The following is a 19955-nucleotide window of genomic DNA, read 5'->3' as shown; positions in this document are numbered from 1 at the left end:
TATCATGAAGACCCTTGATTACACTTTGAAGATGTGAAGGTGACTGAACTTAATATTGCTGCCCTCCTCACGGTTGGACCCAGACCCGATCCATAGCCAATCTTAAAGGTAAGATAAAACTTTAATTATACCTGCACACCAGGTCTCATGAAATCTCAACTGCTCGAAGTCGGCCCTAACCCATTGCTTGGATAGGCAGGGGTTGGATCAAAATTTTAGACATAAACCTTACATGTATTTGAATTTAGATTAGCAGGTACCCATTCTCGATCCAATTTGATGACATACTTAACTGGCATCCCTTTTGTAAGTCGCGATATGTTATGATACTGTATTTACCATTGGCAGCTAGTGATAACACTTGAATCAATTCCAATGTACCAGCCAAGCTTCGAGCAGCATAGAAGAGTTTATTTTGCCTTTGAACATCTCTATGCTCATCATATTTAATTGGAGGGCGATTCTAGTACGGTGGTCAAGTGGCTGCAGCGAACTTCTCCCAATTTAGAGGCTTAGAGCATCCACCCCTCCTGCACGACACCTTCAACCTCATCTCTCCTCAAAAGAGAAGGGAGCAGACCATCAGGCTGGGTGACTAACAATGTAGCCGATCATGGAAAACTTGCCATTTGACACTGTTTCAACTCCTCGACAGCTCCAGGACCTCGTTCTTTCTGATAGCTTGGGTTGTATATGCATTCATTGCACTAAGCCACGCACTGTCAGAAGAAAAAAAAAATGGGTACAACAAGGTGACATCCTTTTCCTTGTGCAGGCCAAGCATAGGAGCTGGACCGAGCCACCAATGCACAAGCAGCAGCAGGCTTCAGACAGTGCTGAACCATATCATGTGTAACCACACTACACGGGCTAATATGAGACAAATTAACAGCCATTTATCGGGAATTATATAGATAAATATAGCAAAGCAACGTCAGGTAAGAAAATGAATGTCAAGGCCACAGCCCATGGGAATGTACAAGCAAATGCGAATCGAAGGAGGGTGGATAGCACAGGGATCGTGCCCTCTCTTGCAATGTGCTCACCCGCTGCGTCACCAAAAATAGAAATAGCTTGCTCTGAGAAATTCTTCCTGGGAAACGAGAGATGCGAATGAAGGCCGCTGTAAAAACCTGCACTCCTAGTGCTTGTTTCCAAAGTGCCACCACCTTTTCTTCTTCTTGGATTCCAGTGTTGGTAGATCTGCACAGCCAAAGAAGAAAATGAAAAACAAGCTTCAGACAACATGCAAATCAGACCAGATCGAGCACTTTGGATCTAGTCCGAATGATTCTGCAAAGATTTTGGTCATATTTTGAGGGAGGTAGAAATATTGGTGATAAAAATGCGAGTAATCTCAACATTGTCAGTGTCGTCGAAAGTATTAACTGATAGAAGGGTAACTATAGCAGTCAAACATAGAGTATCATTTACTTACCCCTTTCAGGATAAATCGAATTGTAATGCACCTCAGCCCAGAAGCTCAAAAAAATAACTGCCAAACAGTGAAAAAAAATTAATATGGCACTAAATGGCCAAGCAGGTGAAGGGACATAAACAGTTTTCGTTACATAGTTCCAAAAATGAAAATAGTTGTCCATATACGAGGATTACATTAAATTAATGCTATATCCTTGGTTAAGGAAAATTTCAAATCCATTTGCACGATGGAAGGTCATGACAAGCTAATTGTATTGCACAAGTAATAGACTGCTGAACATACAGGTAACAAGCTCATAAAAATACAACCATACATATGCACGGCAGGATGGCAAATAACCATTCTCTCCCATCCTTTAACAATGAGTTCATAAAATCCCAACATGTTCTTCCCATAGATCCATTGCATGCATGGCAAGGCATGTACCAGAGCACTCATGGGACACAATATTAAATGTCTTCCCAGTGAAGGAATAAAGACAACAGCAAATTTTCAGTCTCTATGAGCTGCATCTATTACTAATAAAGCCCCCAAATTGCCATTAAGCTCATAAGACATCAGTTTTTAGATAGTTAAAGAAAAACACATGAAATATAAAATATTAAATGGATCAAGCCAGATTAGTAATTGCCACCAGGCATGCTTCCAGAAAGTCAAATAATTACAAAGCCAGGCTCCATTTAAGTGTGATCAGATTTGCATAACTTGTCAGACGTTCCCTATTAGTTTAATCAAAACTTCTTAAACAGAAGAAATACATTAAAAAATAACAAGAACAGCAAGCAACCAGTTGTACATACCTCGTTTAGATTTCTGAACATTTGGCAGAATCTCAATATAGCAAGTATCCTTGAATGATGTTATGACAAAAATTTTAACGCCATACTGCATAAGATCAAAGAAATTGATAATCACTAACTAAACCTTTATTTATATAAAATATGGTGATCAGCTTACTTCATTTCATGAAATATTGAAGGAAACCATTTACATCTTACAGGTAGAAAAGCATGATCAACTAACATATGAATAATACAACATGAAAGCAATATCAAGCGAGCATGAAATTATCAGCGTAAGACAGAACAACTACCCAGATAACAATCCCTAAGAATAAGATCTGCATAAGAAAGAGATAATGTTCATATTACAGAACAAACCCCTTGGGCCTTTCCCTTCATCAACATTCTATCCATGAGTCAATATGCAAGTTTGCTTAATTTGTTTTTATGGCTGAAGCTCAATATCCAGCCATTGCAAAAAAGTGGATCACCGATATGAACATGAAATGAAGATGGATCCCATCACCAACGCATGAGTCATATGTGACAACCAATCTACCAAACAAGAATATTCATAGACTCAAACAGGTATTCATTTATCTACATGCACTTTCACGAGCTCTCATGTGTGACGCACTTTTTGCTCTATCCAACAAGCTAAAATGAAATAACAATATGGAATTCCAATATAACAGTTCTAACACGTTTTTTAGCTTGTTACACTGAATATATCTTAAAATACAGATACGTCTTTTAACAGAGAAGTGATCATTCTCAGATCTAAATTCACGGAGATGAAGGCAAGAATCATCAACACAATATGTCTGAAGCCTGGTAGAGATATCATTATTAAATAATGTAAGTAGCCAGGCTTTAAACCACACACCACAGGAAAGAAAAAGCTAGACAAGAAATAAACTTCTGACAACCTAAGAAGATTGCCTACCAAATACCAATCCCATGAGTCTAAATCAAACATTTCATCAGCATAATTTGATGTCATTTAAATATAGATTTTAAGCAATTAATGTGAGATTCAAGGACAGATGGAAATTGTATTCCTTAAGTTAAATAACTAAGGGCCAATCAAAATAGTGTGCCAAAGGTTGACATCAAGGTTCGCCATCTTGGTACCGGACCCCATACCGGTGCCACACTAGCACAGTATCGGTACAATACGGTATGAAATTCTTTTGGCATACTGAGTGTTGGCACACCATCCGTACCGAATATCGGTACTGAACTGGTACGGTACGGTACGCCTCGTACTGCTCGATTCAGGCCAATACGGGATACCTTAGTCGATATCACTTTATTAGGCTCAATAGGAGATAGAAGAACAAGCTAGCTATGGGGTAAGGCATAAGCATGAGGTGCCAACTTAGGAAAAGGGTCAAACATGGACACAGGACGAAAATTTTAACTCCAAGAAGTCTAAACCAAACCCAGCCAAGATCCAAGGAAAAGCACCTGATATATTGAGACACCAAAATCCCAATGCTAGAAGAATTTCACAAGAAAAAATGAGGGTGGCTGAAGTTGCAAAGACCAAAGAATACCAATAGAGGCCAGAAATGAAGTATCAAAGAGAGTTTTGCAACCTACTTAACCCCAAAGTCCATGAAGAAAGTATAGACCACGAATCTCAAACATCCCAAATAACCATTATGACACCAGAGAATTTGGGCAAGTCATAAATTATCAAAAGTTCTCATCTCAAGATTTGGGTGTTGATAAAGCAAATTTCAATAAAACAAGCCCCATCAGATTAGATTAGAACAGTCTTGGTTAATAAAAATAATGGTTAATAGTTCTTTCATAGTCTTTCTAAAGGAAGAGAAAACCCAACAAAACCTGACCAGCAATACATCTTGCCTCAAGCCAGATATGAAGTAAAAAAGATCAAAATTGCTTTTGCAATATGAACCTCCATTTAAAGCGACTAGCACTCAGTAAACAGCAATGCCACTGAAAATGGCGGACTATGCATCAGCTACAATAGCCTTGAACTCTTGATGCAGTCTCATGCCTTATCATCCAGTGATAAAGAAGTGATAAACAAAACTTACTGATAAAAATTATTCATCAAAATTTCATTAATTAGATCCTATCTGGCATTAGCTAGAGGCCCAAGACTGAATCTAAACTTATAAGGATAACTAAAACAAACTCATAAGGTTTAATTCAGTCCAGACAACTAATGCAATGATCGATGGCACAGGTTCACATGCTCCAGCAATAGTTCAGCATAGGGATGTCCATAGGACAATTCACAGGCCTAACTTCATAGTCATACACCAGGAATTGAGCCTATTCAAAGTCTTGTCAAACTCTGCCCGGATCCGGCTAATTGACATCCCCAGTTCAGCTTCAGGTAATAACAACAAAAGCACGCCAAGGAACCAAGTCAGTCCAGTGACGAGGTTACAGGACTGCTCAAACATGCCCCACAGTTGATCATTACTTTGCAAGTATCACTAAAAGCGAAAACATAGAAAGAAAGCTAATAAAGGGTCTTTGACCAAAATGTCTCATTCACAATGCCAAATATATTACTAAAAATAAGACCTTGCAAGCAGGATTGTCCAGCAGCTAAGGGATGTGATTTCAGAAATCGTGTAGACCTTTCAACATCCATACCTTGTACAAGCTATTACATGATATCAAACATAAACAAAACCAAACTAGAAATGTAGTATTTAACATTTTACTCTCACTTTTAATGGCTAACTAAACTTGTCTCATTTAAGTCCGTTGTTTAAAGGTGAATCAGCAAAAGGAAAAGAATCTGTCATTTGCTATTTGCTTTGCGAAACTCTTGAGAAGGTAACATCTCTCTTGAAAAGAAGAGCTTCTTTTTCCTCTCAATGCAAGGATGGGAATCCTATCAAATTCAATAAGAACAAGAGAAATAAAATAATCCAGTAAAAGTTTCCAAAACTGATTCATATGATTGCCATGTTTTGCACTTCATTCTCATCACTGTCCTGACACAACTTAAAATGAAGTTGTACTCTTGGAGAAGCTCCTCACTCCACAAAACCCACACCAACATTATCATCAAAGTTAAGATATTCACAATATAGTAAGACATCAAATTAAGGGGAAAATGTAGTACTGACCAGAAACATCAAAAAAGGAAAAAGAAAATGAAAAAAGAGCCAAACAATATTATAACAGAAAAGAAAAGGAATGAAACAGTGGAAATTGGAAGAAGGAAAAAAAACATACTGAATCCGCAGCAGCCTGTAAGGTAACATGATCACCCCATTCCCCACCCCTGTTAGCCACATTAATATAAAAAGATTACAAACTTATATGTATTTCCAAAATGGCATCATAGATTATAAGATATAGAGCATACGTTGAAATCTTTTTCAAATAGTCACCGTACGCCATGGGAACATATCCCTCATAGTTCTCAGGGTGAGACTCAAGCTGAAAAATGAATGAAGAAAGACATGCATTCATTGATGATGAAAAATGCAGATCAACATAAAAATGAAATGAGAAAATACCCTAGAAATACCAAAAAGATGAAGATCAATAGAAATTTTAAGAATGATACTAGCAGTAGAGGACAAACCTGATTAACAACTTGCTGCCTCACAAACTTGTGGTGCTCAGGGGTACGGTAAAATTGATCAGACAGAGCTCGAAACTGTGAAGGATATGAAATTGAAATTTGACATCTCAGTTGATAAGAAGAAAGATTAAGAATTGTCAAAAAAAGGCTTCACAGCTAATTTTGAATATGTACACATGCACACACACATACTAACATGATTGACCAATAAGTGAAAATTGACATAATTTGGAACATTTGATGCACAAGTGCAAATATAGTAAAAGAGGATAATATATTGCAAACATGCATGTGTTTATCATTGCAGGGCTATATTATGGAAAGATCCAGCATTTATGGAGCGAACATATAAGGTCAACCAATCTAAACTGGTTATATCCAATTCAGACGATGTAATGCCTTTTAAGAAGCTTCCCTTGTTTCTATCTTCTCATTCTAACAAATTGAGGCGCAAGAATAAAAACAAGAAGCATACAAGAAAATATTCAGAGTAAGACTCCAATTCTGAAAAGGTAGAAGCAAGAATGCCTGTTTGTGTTTGATTGAACTTAAAAGATGCAATTCTCATGTTACGAGCTTGATTCGTATGAAAATTTTGAACTCCTTTTATGGTTATTGCTTCATTCAATTTGTCATGCATGAGTATCAGTGTCTTTTTCTTCTTCTTTTTTTAAGAGAGAGAGAGAGGAGGAGGACTCACCAGTACATTAATTACCCAAGCCCAAATACTTAGATATGCAACGCCTAAGATTTGAACCAAAAACCTCTGATTACTAAGTTTAGGGGTGTGGCCATTGGGATAAGCCCCAATTCACCATGCATATCAGATTTGATGTTTGAACTTTTTGCAAATTATTTCTTCTACTGTGAATTAACCTTGAAAAAATGATTGTATTAAAAATTGAAAATTGTAACATAATTTTTAAATGGATCATAAACTAGGACACGCATGAATCATATTGATATCTAAGCATGTAGAGTTTAACTTCTGAGAAATATAATTTCATGCTTTTGTGACAAATTTTGTTTTTCTGGACTTTCCTAGTCTCTCAAAATTTAATTTTGATGAGCTACATATGTTTTTATTGCTTTCATCATAGTCATTCAATTTTTGGCATATAAATTGTTGGCAAGAGTTTACCAGACATAACAATTTAACAATATAATATGTAGACTAATCTTTCAATTTAAGGCTATATACTGACCAAATTCAAATCAAATTCATTGAAGTTTTGACCCCAAAATCATTACAAAATGGGTGAATTTGAAATTGAGACCTAATCAAAAATCAAGATGCAAACTTGATGACTAATCAGCTCCAGTTCAGGTTTTAGATATGTTCAAATCAACCAGAAGTGATGAAGACCAAGAGAGTAAAACCCAGACTTCACCTAATACAAAATTATCAGTATCCTCCACAAAGTTACGTCATCCTATTCCCCTCCTTCCCCCAAAGAAGAACCCCTGGACCAAGATGTTGCTGCATGCGATAATGCAATGCAAGAATCACCACAGACTGCCTCAGAGTGAAGGACTTTAGGTTACAGGGGAGACAGAAGGGAAGGTCAGATGGGTAGCAGATGAGGAAACAAAAGCTTGCCTTGCTTCACCCAGGTAAAGGAACAAAACCATAAAACTCATCTACCTTTGGACATACGATCAGGTTTTCAGCAAGGCTGTCCCTGGAGCCTGATTGGCTCAATGAATATATCAGTCAAGTTGGGTCGAGGTATCAACAAAGTTGGCTCATGACACTTCGAGCTGTGTTTGGAATGTGGGGGAGTGATCAGGCACTCGGTGAGCTTGGTCCAAGTTTTCAATAGTTTGGACAGACCTAAAATCACCTGGCTTGGCCAAGTTTGCTTGATGCGCACACCAAGTTTCAAGTTTAACAACAACTCTAGGCAACATATGAACTCAACCTGAAATCAAATGGAGTCTATTATGCAAAGAACCAAAATGGACCAAATCTAACCTCGTGAGAATTGTGAACCAGCATCTCAAATCCAAACCCAATTCATCAACAAATCATCAGGTAAGATTACTTGAATTTCACTTTAGAACCCTACTTACACGCTTGCCAGCGACATGAAAAAAATAAAAAAAATCAATGCATCTAAGGTGCAAAAGAATCTTGTTCATAGAAGGCATGCTTGTTGCCCCAAAGCACAGCAGGGATATTAGATATAGTCAACTTATAAAAGTTTAACCTTTAGACCCTTAAATTGAGTCGGCCAATAAAAAACAACCTCAACATTCTATAAGCTGGCCATGGATTTCAAATTTTAGTTTGTTGAAAACTCTAGATAATCAAAATTTATTATGTTATTTATTACCGAGTATACAGTGAGAATTCAACTGATGTAATAGATGTAGTTCCATGAACGAAATCATAGTGTTGACATATCGATTCCAATACGATCTTATTACTATAGCAACAAATCAGGAGAAAAACAAAAAATAGCATGGTGGGACACTGGAACACTATAGTGATACCTATCCTCCCAGAACCTGAGTTGACAAATGAGAATAATCAATTGCCAACAAGAACTCATGTATTAGCTGCAGATTACAAGCTTATATGCTAAATAATTTCTTTAGTACACACCTACGTCATTTAATTTCAAAGGAAAAGGGGAAGAAAAAAGAGACCTAACACACAACTAACCTGACAGTTACCATCTCCTTGAACCTTGAGCTCAATCAAATCATAGAGTCGCAATCTACAGAATATATAGCATCAGACAATCATATACAGAAAAATTTACAACATGACAATACCATTTACGACATGCAGGTATTTTACTAATGAATAACCATAATCATCAAGCCTTTTTTTTTAACCAACAATTTGGTGTCAACTTTATGAATTCTCAGTAGCCAGTGCTCCAATCAAGGGCAATCGGTATTACATGTGTCAACCGATGAATTATGCAATTTTTTCACATATATTGATTAAAGTATATTACATGTACTTGATCAAGAAGGTAAAAGTTATTTAAGAGATAAATATATTCCCTTATTAGTCCATGGAAATTTTTCTGCAGTCTTTATGTAGCTAGCAATGTAAGCTCATAACCAAAATTACAACTTGTCAAAACCAGTGCACCTAGGAGACCTGCCATACTGGAGCAATAACTCAAATTTTATCATGTTATGCTGCTTCCATGATGCAAACCTAAAGCTGCTGAAGGATTTTTATAACATGGACTAACTTAACGCATAAACAATAAATCAATAAATGTGAACCCATGGAAAGAGCTTTTGAATAACTACTATGGGATGCATATCATACCAATAGACTTACATAAAACTTATCAAAGTTGGATAAATCACAATATCACACAATAATAAGTTGAAAGTATAGTGCTACAGTACAGGCCATACCTGTCTATAAGCCTTTGATGATCTGAAGTAGCTTCATCAACGGAAGGAATTTCTCCATTAATTCTAGGAACATGCTGCACAAACCAAACAATTTATGATGTCAAAGAGAACATGCATGCTCGTCATTTATAACTTCTTACCTTTCAAGTACATAAATATGGAGCGCCCATATATGGAAAAGGTGAGAGCTAGCGATGATGGCGTAAATGAAAAGAAATATACTATTCATAGTTCAAATTTCAGCAGATGACAAGTAACACTATTAAAGTGGTATTGCCGCAGAATTTAAGTGTTGGAATTCTTCAATATTGAGTAATAGCAAGAATCAAAAAAAAAACCTAGTATTCTGGCAATTTCAAATGGCAAAGACATGCAGAGCTATCACTCAGTAGAAAATGCATACTAAATAAAGTGTATAAACTATAGAGTGTATGCATGTGTGCTCATAGTGCAGAGCTATCACTCAGTAGAAAATGCATACTAAATAAATATTCATTTCAGTTACCCTAGGTCGGTCTTTTTTTGGTCAGATACCACATTTCAGTCTTGATAATAGGTAAGTCTGATTCATTTTGAATCGGAATAGACCATGTTCAGTCCTTTACTCAGAGAAAAAAGATAATAAATCCAATGTTGTCATTTTAGGATATGTGATTAACCAGAATAACTAGCCTATCAGCAAAAAAATAATCAGATGAATTTCCAATACCAAAGTTATGCAGAATACCATGTTTACTTTAGTTGCACATATGCTAGAACCTGAAACTAAGAGGGAAGTTCAACAGCTTACTTTTCATGGTTTCACCTAAGTGATAGGAGATTTTTCCTCACTTTAGCTGCTCAGTCAAGAATTTTCATATTACAAGATCATTAGCATTCTCTAATCCTCTAAAACAATTTTCAAAGGAAATGTTTCTTTAAGCTACTGATGGTTAAGTTATATTTTTGAAAATCTGAGCTTCAAAAGTATGCATAAACTTACAGGAATGGGAACCATCTGATTCAATCTCTTGCCTACTTCACCATCTATGTCAGAAAAGTCATCTGTGAGCTCTAATGACCACTCCTGCCCTTCATATGTGTATTCCCCAGGACTTGAACATGAACTGGGAGATTCCATCTCATCTGCCTCTTCCTGACCACCTTCATTCCCTACATAAAAACAACAGACACAATAATAAACAACAGAGCAGAAAAATAGGAAATGGGAGACAAAATGAACAACCAAACAGGAAATTTCTTATAATCTGCTTACCTGAACTATAGTTCCTCATGGATGGACCAAACCAATCTTGTGCCAGAACAGATGCTTGCAAGTGTTCTTCATCTGAAAGTGAAGGTCCAGTTGCTTCTGCAACAGCAAGGCGCGAAAATTCTTCTTGAAGAGCATGAGCAATAATCTCATCATTCTCTATAGTAGTGTAGCCTGTTGTGCCAATATTACCTTCTCTGGCATAACTACTATCATAAAAGCTGGCATCATGTTGAGTAGTTCCTCCACAATACCCACAGTTTGAAAATGGATCATCATGAAGGATATCAAGACCCCAGCGGAGAACTTCAGAATCTTGCTCGTACATAATCATCAGCAACAAATGTTTTCCTAGCAGAATAATGTGCCAACAACAAGAATCCTGTATATTGACACTGACATGATTATCTTACTGTAGCTTAAGAGGATATTTTACAGGTGGCATAAGATCATCCCTGGCATTCATTCCCTGTACATTTATGAAATTAGCTTCACCAGATAGGCAGGTGAAATATACATAAAATCACCAACCACATGAAGAAAATTTCAAATGATCATTTCTGAAACAAAAGAAATAGCTAGAAACATGACTATGTCAGATGGAATAAAACTAAATCAACAGAATAATCAAAACTTCATAACCAGGACAAAAAAAATTTGCAACTCCAGGATTACTATTATATCATATTCTTATGTGCTGACATTTTCGGACATACTTCCACAACATATCATCGGAACTAAAAAAAACAATTAAAGAATATGTTGACATTAAAACAGCAAAATATTGCTTACTTAGAAGCATTGCAGTTTGAGAAAGTAGCTCGTCAGATATATAAACTATTAATGTGACTATATGAAGCACAACAATCATGAATTAGTTGAAAGCTGGTGTCGATCAGGTAAAAGATTGAATTTAGGGCCAGAGGAAGAAGATCAAGGCTAGATGATGTAGGCTCCCAGTTAAGAGTTTAAATGTTAAATTCAGTAGGTGAAAGCAAACACTGTGATAAGATGGTCATCTGAAAGGTTTATTCTTCAGAAAACAGATAACTTCTTACACATTAAAAGAGAAAACAAGTTCCCTGCCATATGGCAATCCCAATATGTTCAAGGATGATAGATCCAACAAACCCCCCACCCACTCCGAACTGTTTTCTTTCCTGATTGCACTCAGAGAAGAGTGCAATACATGGAGGCATCAGATCCAATCTCGCATCCCCGATCTACCATCCACCCTATTCCGACCGCAATATGTGGTGACAAAAACCATTACCCAATTCAATGGCCTAATTATTATCAAACACAAAAAAAAAAAAAAACTTCTAAAATCACAAAAGCAACCTCCACCACGCTCCAAGGATTATTAAAGGATGTTTGCTTAACATAAGGAGATTCAGAAATAGGTTTCACCAATAAGGTAGAAGTATATTTTGTCCAATTTGGGTTGATATGAGAAAACCCAGTTATATAGTGGAATTTGATAAAACTGGACAACTTTTTTGCAAGCGCTGAAATAGAAAGATGGGGCAACTAATGACTTCCTGGACAATCAATCAGACAATTTCAGTAATCTGATTCTCTATCTTTCAACATTAGCAAGGACTTGAGAAACGACAAAATAGAGAAAACCCCAAGAATTCACAAACATGCAACAACAAAATGGAAGATTATTTAACCACCACCACCCCCCCCCCCCGGGGTACTACACCAATTTCCACAAGTCAGACCAATCCCCTCATGCAACATGGCAGGAGGAACTTTCATGTGCCCGACACAGGCACCACCTCGCATGACTCCTATTATAAATAGACATGTATAAAGGAGGCAAAATCCTTCATGAATGACATATTAGCAGGTCATTTTATCCATATTTGACTACAAAATGTAATTGGATGTTTTTTTAACTTTTTTGGAAATTATTCATTGCACTGAAAATCTTCTACATAATCAATAGCAAAGAATGTCATAATTAGCAGGATTAATGAAGATTGAATATGGATTTAGGCAGCCCAATGAAGATTGAATATGGATTTAGGCAGCCCAATGAAGATTGAATATGGATTTAGGCAGCCCAATGAAGATTGAATATGGATTTAGGCAGCCCAATTCTCCAACATACTGTAGGCCTAATAGCTACTGCGCACAGCACCTGTCTGCATGGTTCTGGAAAAACATATGATATCTACACTGAATAATGAACAAAATGCTCTTAAAAAACAGAGCTAGAGATATTACTAGGTAGGAAATGTTACAAAAGTATGCTAGTCAGTGTGAAATATAATCTCATTAAATCAAGCTTGCAAAGAAGTCAAAACCTCCCTATTGAGTTGGTCTAGGGCTGGAGACGATCCAAGATCGAGCAAGACAGACCATGCTCCAGCTCAGCTTATACTATAATTTAGCCAAGCTCAGGTTCAATTCAATTAATTATAAACTAAATTTAAGCTGTTCAAAAATGGTTTTTAAGGGATTAACCAGTGAGAGACTGAGGTCCCAGAGCTTTCACTTATGTCTAAACATTTAAATAATAAATAAGAATTTCATTTATAATATTAACTGAAATAATATAAATTCATATTATTTACTTATTTATTTATATTTTGAGTTTAATCAAAGCAAGCATGAGAAAGCTGGGCAAATCTTAATCTCATCTGTTACAGCAAAGAAAAATCTCAATCTCATCTCATTTACCAAATTTGCCAAACACCAGCTGCTCGTGAAACGCACTTGTTAGACACCCCTAAGGCATTAATTCCCTTTTTTTGCCTCCAAAAGAAGTACGAAAATCAGACTTTTCACTGGTGCATCAAAAAAACAACATCAAGATTGGTTTGTCAAATTGTGATTTCAGCCACATCACTGATTTCAATAATTACTACTGGAACATGGAAGCAGTACAAGGACTTCGAGAGAAATAGATTATAGTAAAGATGCAAGGTTTTGGTGTTATTTATCTACTCGATAGCCTCAAAACTAGCAGCCATGGATTTCAGATCAACATGGACAGGATTCGTCTCTACAGATCTTAAAAATTACAAACCCTATAGACATATATAGAATTAACTCAAAAAGTAAAAGATACCGAAAATAAGCAGGTAACAGTACACCCCATAAACCAAAGAATATATCATCGCACTAATAGAAAAAAAAAATCGCCACTGTAATCTGATCACATCTGAAGTGAAATAAGACGGCAATTCAATCACAAGAACTACATCAAGAATCCAAAACAACGACAAAAATCACAAAACAAAACAACAAGACCATAGGCATTATCGAGAATCCGAGATCTCCAAGCTGCAATCCTCCATAGGATCAAGAACAAAAAAAACAATAAAATCAAAGAACGACGTCAAGAAACTACACACGATCCATCAAACTTCAGTGATTGGACCAACCCTATACCATAAGATTCTTTTCAATGAAAGAAGAACACGCCACTCGCAAAATCACACCCAAAAAAATCCTTTAGTTTTTTCACGGATCGCAACAAGAACTTACTTCCCAATCTATAAGCCGAAGAAGTCTCTCCGTCTCTTGAAACGGAGACGATCGAGCGAGCCAGCGAGAGAGAAATAAATCAAAGAAAACAATAAAAAGCGGCTTCGAGACGCCACGAAGGAATGCAGTGCGAACGATTTAACCGCGACACCCGATAAAAGAGAGAGGGGGGAGGAATGTCGCGGTCCCGGACGTCACGGGTTTGATAAGCCTGATTGGAAGCGGCGCGGCCGCGTTTTAAATGCCGTTTCGGTTTTCGTATCGGGCGGGGCGTATCGGGGAGCCGCACGCGAACCCCACCGTCGGATGCATTGGACACGTGTACGTATAAGATGCGTCGGGGTATAGGCGCTTGGTGGGGCTCTGTTCTATCACGGGGGGAATCTCCACCCTTGATATCGTATCTGACCGCTGTCAGGCATGGGTCCCGCCACTCCTGGTACTCTGCCGGTACAATGGGTATAATTTCTCGGTACGATGGGCCCGAGGCTGGCCTCATGCGACGCCAGAAGGACAGCCAGGAATCAGCCGTTTGATCTTGATTGGACGGTCCTGACATGAGGATCTCGCATTGTTATCGCCGCTGCTTTCCCGTTTGGCATTCATTCCGAGAACTAAAATGGTGACCTAATTTTAGCTTGGGTTGCTTTTACGAGGTGCAATTTGCCTCGCTAGCACGTAATTTCATTTGGAAGTTTTGGAATGGTTATCTGTAAGTTGACTGGTCATAGTCGGCATGACAGGGACGGAAACTGACTAGTTTGGGCTGGCTTGGACCAGCGCCAACCATAACATGTTTCACATGGGTTGGACGAAAGGTTAAGAGACATACTAAGTCGCACAAAAAAGGGCTCATGCAGACTGAAAATTTATCAATTTTAATCCAACTTATTTATTAAATAAATCAAAAATCCATCCCCAAATCTAATTATTTTATCAAACACACAACCTAATCCACACAATGGAGTGAAACAACTTAATTCGATTGAACGATCACCATTTCTGCTCTCGCAACAGCCTTTATTATGCCGAGGAATATTTGATGAATACATTATGTTATTGTCCATCTTTTTTCGACTAAGACAATTAATGAATGTTGTAATATTAAAATTGAAATGGCAATGATAAAGAATAATTTTAGTGGGATATGTTATCTGGAGACAACGCCTGTTATAAAATCCTAGTTAGATGGTGTCCAATTTGAATTTGATCATCTAATTGTTGTCGTGATTTGACCAAACACCTGAACTAAGATAAGAATTTGGTATAGAATCTAATGTTGTTAGTCTAAAATTATTTAATAAGTCCAATATATCATAAAGTAGTCACAGATGACTTGGATCCTGCATGTCTGCATTCTAGATTAAGGAATAGATAGGCTTTGATTGACTATTTGTTTCTATTTTATTTTCTTGTTCCAATATTCAAAGGTTTAGGTTTACTAACTGGAAAAATGACAAGCGGATGTGACGTAAATGAGAGATGCCTAACCCGTTGGAAAGCTGAAGGTGAAACAAAATTCCAGGTGCAGAAAAGGTTCGCACAGGACATTGGGTGGATCGGTTCGGCTGGATTTGGTGGCATCCCTACTCAAATTCAAAATATTTCTATTTGAATCTAAATCCAATTAAACTTGATATCTGTATCTAATATTGTAAAAAAAAAAAAAAAAAAATCAGTTGTCAGATTGGATTTTAAGTAAAAAATCGAGTATTTAACAAGTTACATATTTTACTATGCTTCTAAATTAATTTTTAAAATTATTTAATGTACCCAAAGTATTACCTTAAAAACTGTGAAATAAAAACAAAATAATGATAATGTAGTAGAACAAATCATACCTAAAAGCGGGGTATGTATTCAATTATCACTTTTGTTATCTAAGTATCTGTGCAATCAAAGAAACATGAAGAATGACCACCAAGGAATTTGATAGAATAAGATTGGTTATGGTTTCACTACTCTATTTGATTTTTTTTTTCTAATTAAAAAATTAATAGGTTTATGCCTAGAATATTTATATATCTAAGTATACAAATGTACATTATATATATATATATGTATGTGTATATATATGTGTGTATATATATATATATATATATATATATATATATATATATATATATATGTATGTATATATATATGTGTATATATATATATATATATATACACACACACATATATACATACATATATACATATACATATATACATATACATATATTCATATATATATATATACATATATATATACATATACATATATATATACATATATATATACATATATATATATATATATATACATATATATATATATACATATATATATATATATATACATATATATATATATATATATACATATATTTATATATTATATAATATTTGTGTGTATGCATATAACCAGATCAGGTTTCAGCTGTGCCTTTCTAGGTATAAATTTACTTAAAACCAAATATAAGGAGTTTTGGTCTAATTTCAGAACCCAAACCTAACCCAATAGCTTATTGAATTTCTTGTATCCAAATTTTCAAAGCATACTACAGAAAAAGAATCTATCATCCATTCGATGAAAGATAGAAACTATACAATGGATCCCTCATTTTTAATGCTGGGAACTCTATCAGGTTAAACAACAGCAGATAAATGTTGGTACAATTTGTTGTTTCACTTGGAATCACATCTCAAGGCCTTCATTTGCATTTTCTTCAGGAAGAAACATAATACACTGTGAATCAGCATATCTGAGGTCCAAGTCCAACCAGCTCTGGCGTCGATCACTTCAACATGCTGCAATTTTGCTAACAAGTACGAACAGCTAACAAGTAACAAATCAAAGCTTGCCCTGAAAATTTTAACCGATAATATTGAAAGCTGAATGCCCTCCCAGAGGGAATGTGTAATTCAACTTTGTGAACTGCTAGTGCAAAATAATTAATTCTGCTATGAAGCACTAAAATGCTAGGGGAAGTTTTTCAGGCCACAATCAAGTATGCCTAAGAGTTGTGCCATCTGTGTAATGTCATTTGATATTAAGTACATATAATTAACACTAAGATTGTGTAATCAATAGTCCATCAACGAAATTTTGTAACATCAAGGAAGTGGTTCTGCTATTATTCCACTCTGTTCAATTTCGAAATGTTACCCATTCATGTGAGTTTATGTTTCTGGTTAGAACTTGAAGCACGGATACATGCACACAAGAACAAAGAAAATACAAGTACCAAATACATGCACTTCGAAAACATTCTCTCTCTAACTGCCAGATCTGGTAATCGATCGTTCCCATATGATACGAGGAATGATCCCTTCGGTTTTCAACAATCATGAAGACCTACTTCCAGCAAGATCCTCTAAAGTAAGATTCAGGGTGTCCACCGAACCTTTCCTCACCTCCTCTCCTCGTGCTGCTAACAGATCTTCCACACTACCAGGCTCCCCAAACCAACCAAGTCGATCTGCAATGAGATGGAGATTACTGCAACCTCCGCAGCGAACCACCACCACTCCCTTTTCAAATGACTCACGGCAGAGAGTCTTCACAGATCTGGTCTCGCAAACCTTGCATGTAAAGATCATGGCAAGATCATGCCTCTTGGATGCTTTTAAGTTAAAGAAGGCTGTATACTTCACACTGGACTCCTTAGCAATAGGACTAAGCCCTTCAGCCAAGTTGGAGACCTGTTTTGAATCATCCTGGCAAGATTTCAGGTCCCCAGCATCTTCACTGGCTGTATCTGTAAATTCTGCCTCTGTTTGGATATCTCTAATGCCTTTCGTTATGTGGGAAGGCCAAGCAAGTCCTGCAATAATGGTAAGTTCTATCATATTGGCTTCAAATTATATGAAAATCAACTACACTGCAAAATACAGAATCATTCGGAAAGTGGTATGCAAGACCCAGATACGCATACTGTGGAAGGGAAAGGAAAAGGGTGTCGAACTAATCAAGCAACATGATGTAAAACAGAAGTCAGGTGCTTTGTTAATTTGGAAAAGTCGTGAGAGTTACCCTGCCGGAATATTCAACCTAGAATGCTGCACAAGTCATGATGCAAAATGAAAGTCAGATGGCTGTTAATTTGAAAATGTCATGAGGGTTTCTCTACCAGAAAATTAAACCTTGAGTGCTGCACCTGCTTCAGGCTCCTATTACAATTTCCTAATGCTTCGTACCCCTTTTGTCCACTCATCTTTTATTACCAAGTAATGGTGCACACGCAATACTTAGTTAAGGAATTCAATCGTATAGGCAGGGTTATAATTCACCATGTACACTTTTCTTATTATACCACCAACCCAATTAGTTCTAGCACTCAAACATTATATCGGCAAATTAACCTCATCTGTGATGTTGTCCAAAAGGAAGAGTGAAATGATCAAGGTTGCTATTACCACTTCTTTTGAATGACAGCTACGTACTAAAATTTACCATTACTGAAGAACCTTCAACCAAACTTGTGAAGACACCAAAGTAAGATGGAGAGAACGAAGGAGCAAACTAAAAGAGAGTGATGCTGTTTTAAAAGTTGATATATTAACATGCTAGGCAGGCCAAATATCACGGTTGCCTTCTTGTTATTGCTAATTAATGGTAAGATTTATACATACAAAAATAATTTGTAAATTATTTCATTAATTTTGTGAAATTATGGGATTACTGCAAGAGGGAGTCCTTTTCCTTTACAAAGAATAAATGATGACCCTGACTTCAAGACATATCCTGGGGACGTTTTCCACAAATTTGATGGTTCTTTTGAAGAGCTTACAGTTCACAAAGGGAGCTATATTCGTGGTCAAATATGATGAAACACAGTAAACCCTCCTTCATGTTGCTTATGCCGAACGATCACATGAACTTCCCATCCAATAAATTCCTCCCATTAGTATCTTTGTTTCACACTTCAAGAAAGGATTAGGGAACTAATGTTTATTCTTGGGCTAGAATTACAAAGCCATCTGACTTGGGCTCCCACTGGCATTTTTGTTTCACACTTCAGACAAGGATGAGGGAACTAATGCCTGTTCTTTGGTTGGAATCACAAATGAAGAACATAATCCACCGTTCTAAGCTTTGTTAGCATCGAACCTGAATCTGAATTAGGCCAAAGAACATACCCCATCAATCTAATGTTTGCTGGCATCAAGCCTAGATCCTCCTCAAGATTATTCCAAGGAAGGCATAATTTTCAACATTAAAAAAAAAAAACAACCAAGGTGACGAAAACTGAAAGTTTGAGAACAGAAAAGAACTACAATAAATCTAAACATGAAGGTAATGAATTTCTAAAAGCTTTTTTGTCTTCCATTGGACACCCCCCACCCAAAAAAAAAGAAGCTTTTGTATCTACCGTTCTTATAACTATTCACCAATCCACCAAAGAACGCTTTTGACCGAAATCAAACAACTATGAATAAAAAAGGGACCTTAATTTCAATTCAAGAATGTAACTTTTTAATAGAGAAGAATGATTGTAGATCTTGATGAATAGCGCAAGAATAGATGCAAGGTTGGGGATGACAGGAGTACCCTCGGAAACGAGGGGTTGGAGTCGATCTCGGCGGAGAAGGGAGGCGACCCGCCCCTGGAGGAGACGAACGGCGGCCATGGGAGCCTTCGCCGGAGTTCCCAAAACCCTAGGTCCCTAGGCCGCACTTTGCTTCACGAGGTCGAGTCGAGGCCTGGCATATCTCCAAATGTTGGACCGTCCGGTTTTGGACTTTGGGCCCAGCCAAGGCCCGGATAAATGATTGGTCACACTAATATTGGAAGGTTTCGTCAACTACCGGGCTCCGGGCCTGATGTAGCAGGTGAAGAAGTTAGGCTCTCGAATAGAAATAAAAATAAACAACTCCTATTCTAACCATTTAATTAGAAAACATTCTATTCCCATTCCGATTTTAAAAAAAGTACGAATGCCCTAATCTCTCCAAAACTCAATTTTTACTCTCTCCTAGTATTCAAATTCCTTTCGGATTCTCATTCCGACTCCAATCACA

The 19955-nt window shown here is 36.8% G+C and overlaps 2 protein-coding genes across 6 annotated transcripts; both read right to left on the bottom strand.

Annotated features, from left to right (window-relative positions):
* Positions 1-876: 876 nt before the first annotated feature.
* On the bottom strand, positions 877-14162 carry LOC103707012 (OVARIAN TUMOR DOMAIN-containing deubiquitinating enzyme 12-like). 5 transcript variants are annotated; one of them, XM_008791339.5, is made up of 13 exons: positions 13950-14090; positions 13140-13246; positions 10641-10917; positions 10452-10547; positions 10179-10348; positions 9197-9270; positions 8478-8532; positions 5810-5884; positions 5588-5661; positions 5455-5503; positions 2242-2326; positions 1439-1495; positions 877-1203 (listed from the first exon to the last, which is right to left on the bottom strand). In XM_008791339.5, exons 3-13 carry the CDS (start codon positions 10780-10782, stop codon positions 1142-1144), a joined length of 939 nt encoding a protein of 312 aa, XP_008789561.2. In that variant the 5' UTR covers positions 10783-10917; positions 13140-13246; positions 13950-14090; the 3' UTR covers positions 877-1141. The 5 variants fall into 5 exon arrangements, with proteins under 5 accessions (XP_008789561.2, XP_008789560.2, XP_008789562.2 ...); XM_008791338.5 differs by having other exon boundaries at positions 10452-10917; positions 13950-14102; XM_008791340.5 differs by lacking the exon at positions 13140-13246 and having other exon boundaries at positions 13950-14089.
* A 2876-nt stretch (positions 14163-17038) lies between these two features.
* On the bottom strand, positions 17039-19643 carry ZR3 (Zim17-type zinc finger protein). The gene is made up of 2 exons (XM_008791341.5): positions 19486-19643; positions 17039-17758 (listed from the first exon to the last, which is right to left on the bottom strand). The coding sequence occupies exons 1-2, from the start codon at positions 19562-19564 to the stop codon at positions 17280-17282; spliced, it is 558 nt and encodes a 185-aa protein (XP_008789563.3). The 5' UTR covers positions 19565-19643; the 3' UTR covers positions 17039-17279.
* Between the last annotated feature and the right edge of the window lie 312 nt (positions 19644-19955).

The sequence above is a fragment of the Phoenix dactylifera genome, chromosome 10, assembly GCF_051530095.1.
Source record: "Phoenix dactylifera cultivar Ajwa chromosome 10, Ajwa_hap1_PhDact_Kaust_v1.1, whole genome shotgun sequence".
Classification (NCBI taxonomy): domain Eukaryota; kingdom Viridiplantae; phylum Streptophyta; class Magnoliopsida; order Arecales; family Arecaceae; genus Phoenix; species Phoenix dactylifera.
The sequence above is the reverse complement of the archived record's forward strand: the minus strand, read 5'-3'. Positions and strand labels throughout refer to the sequence as shown.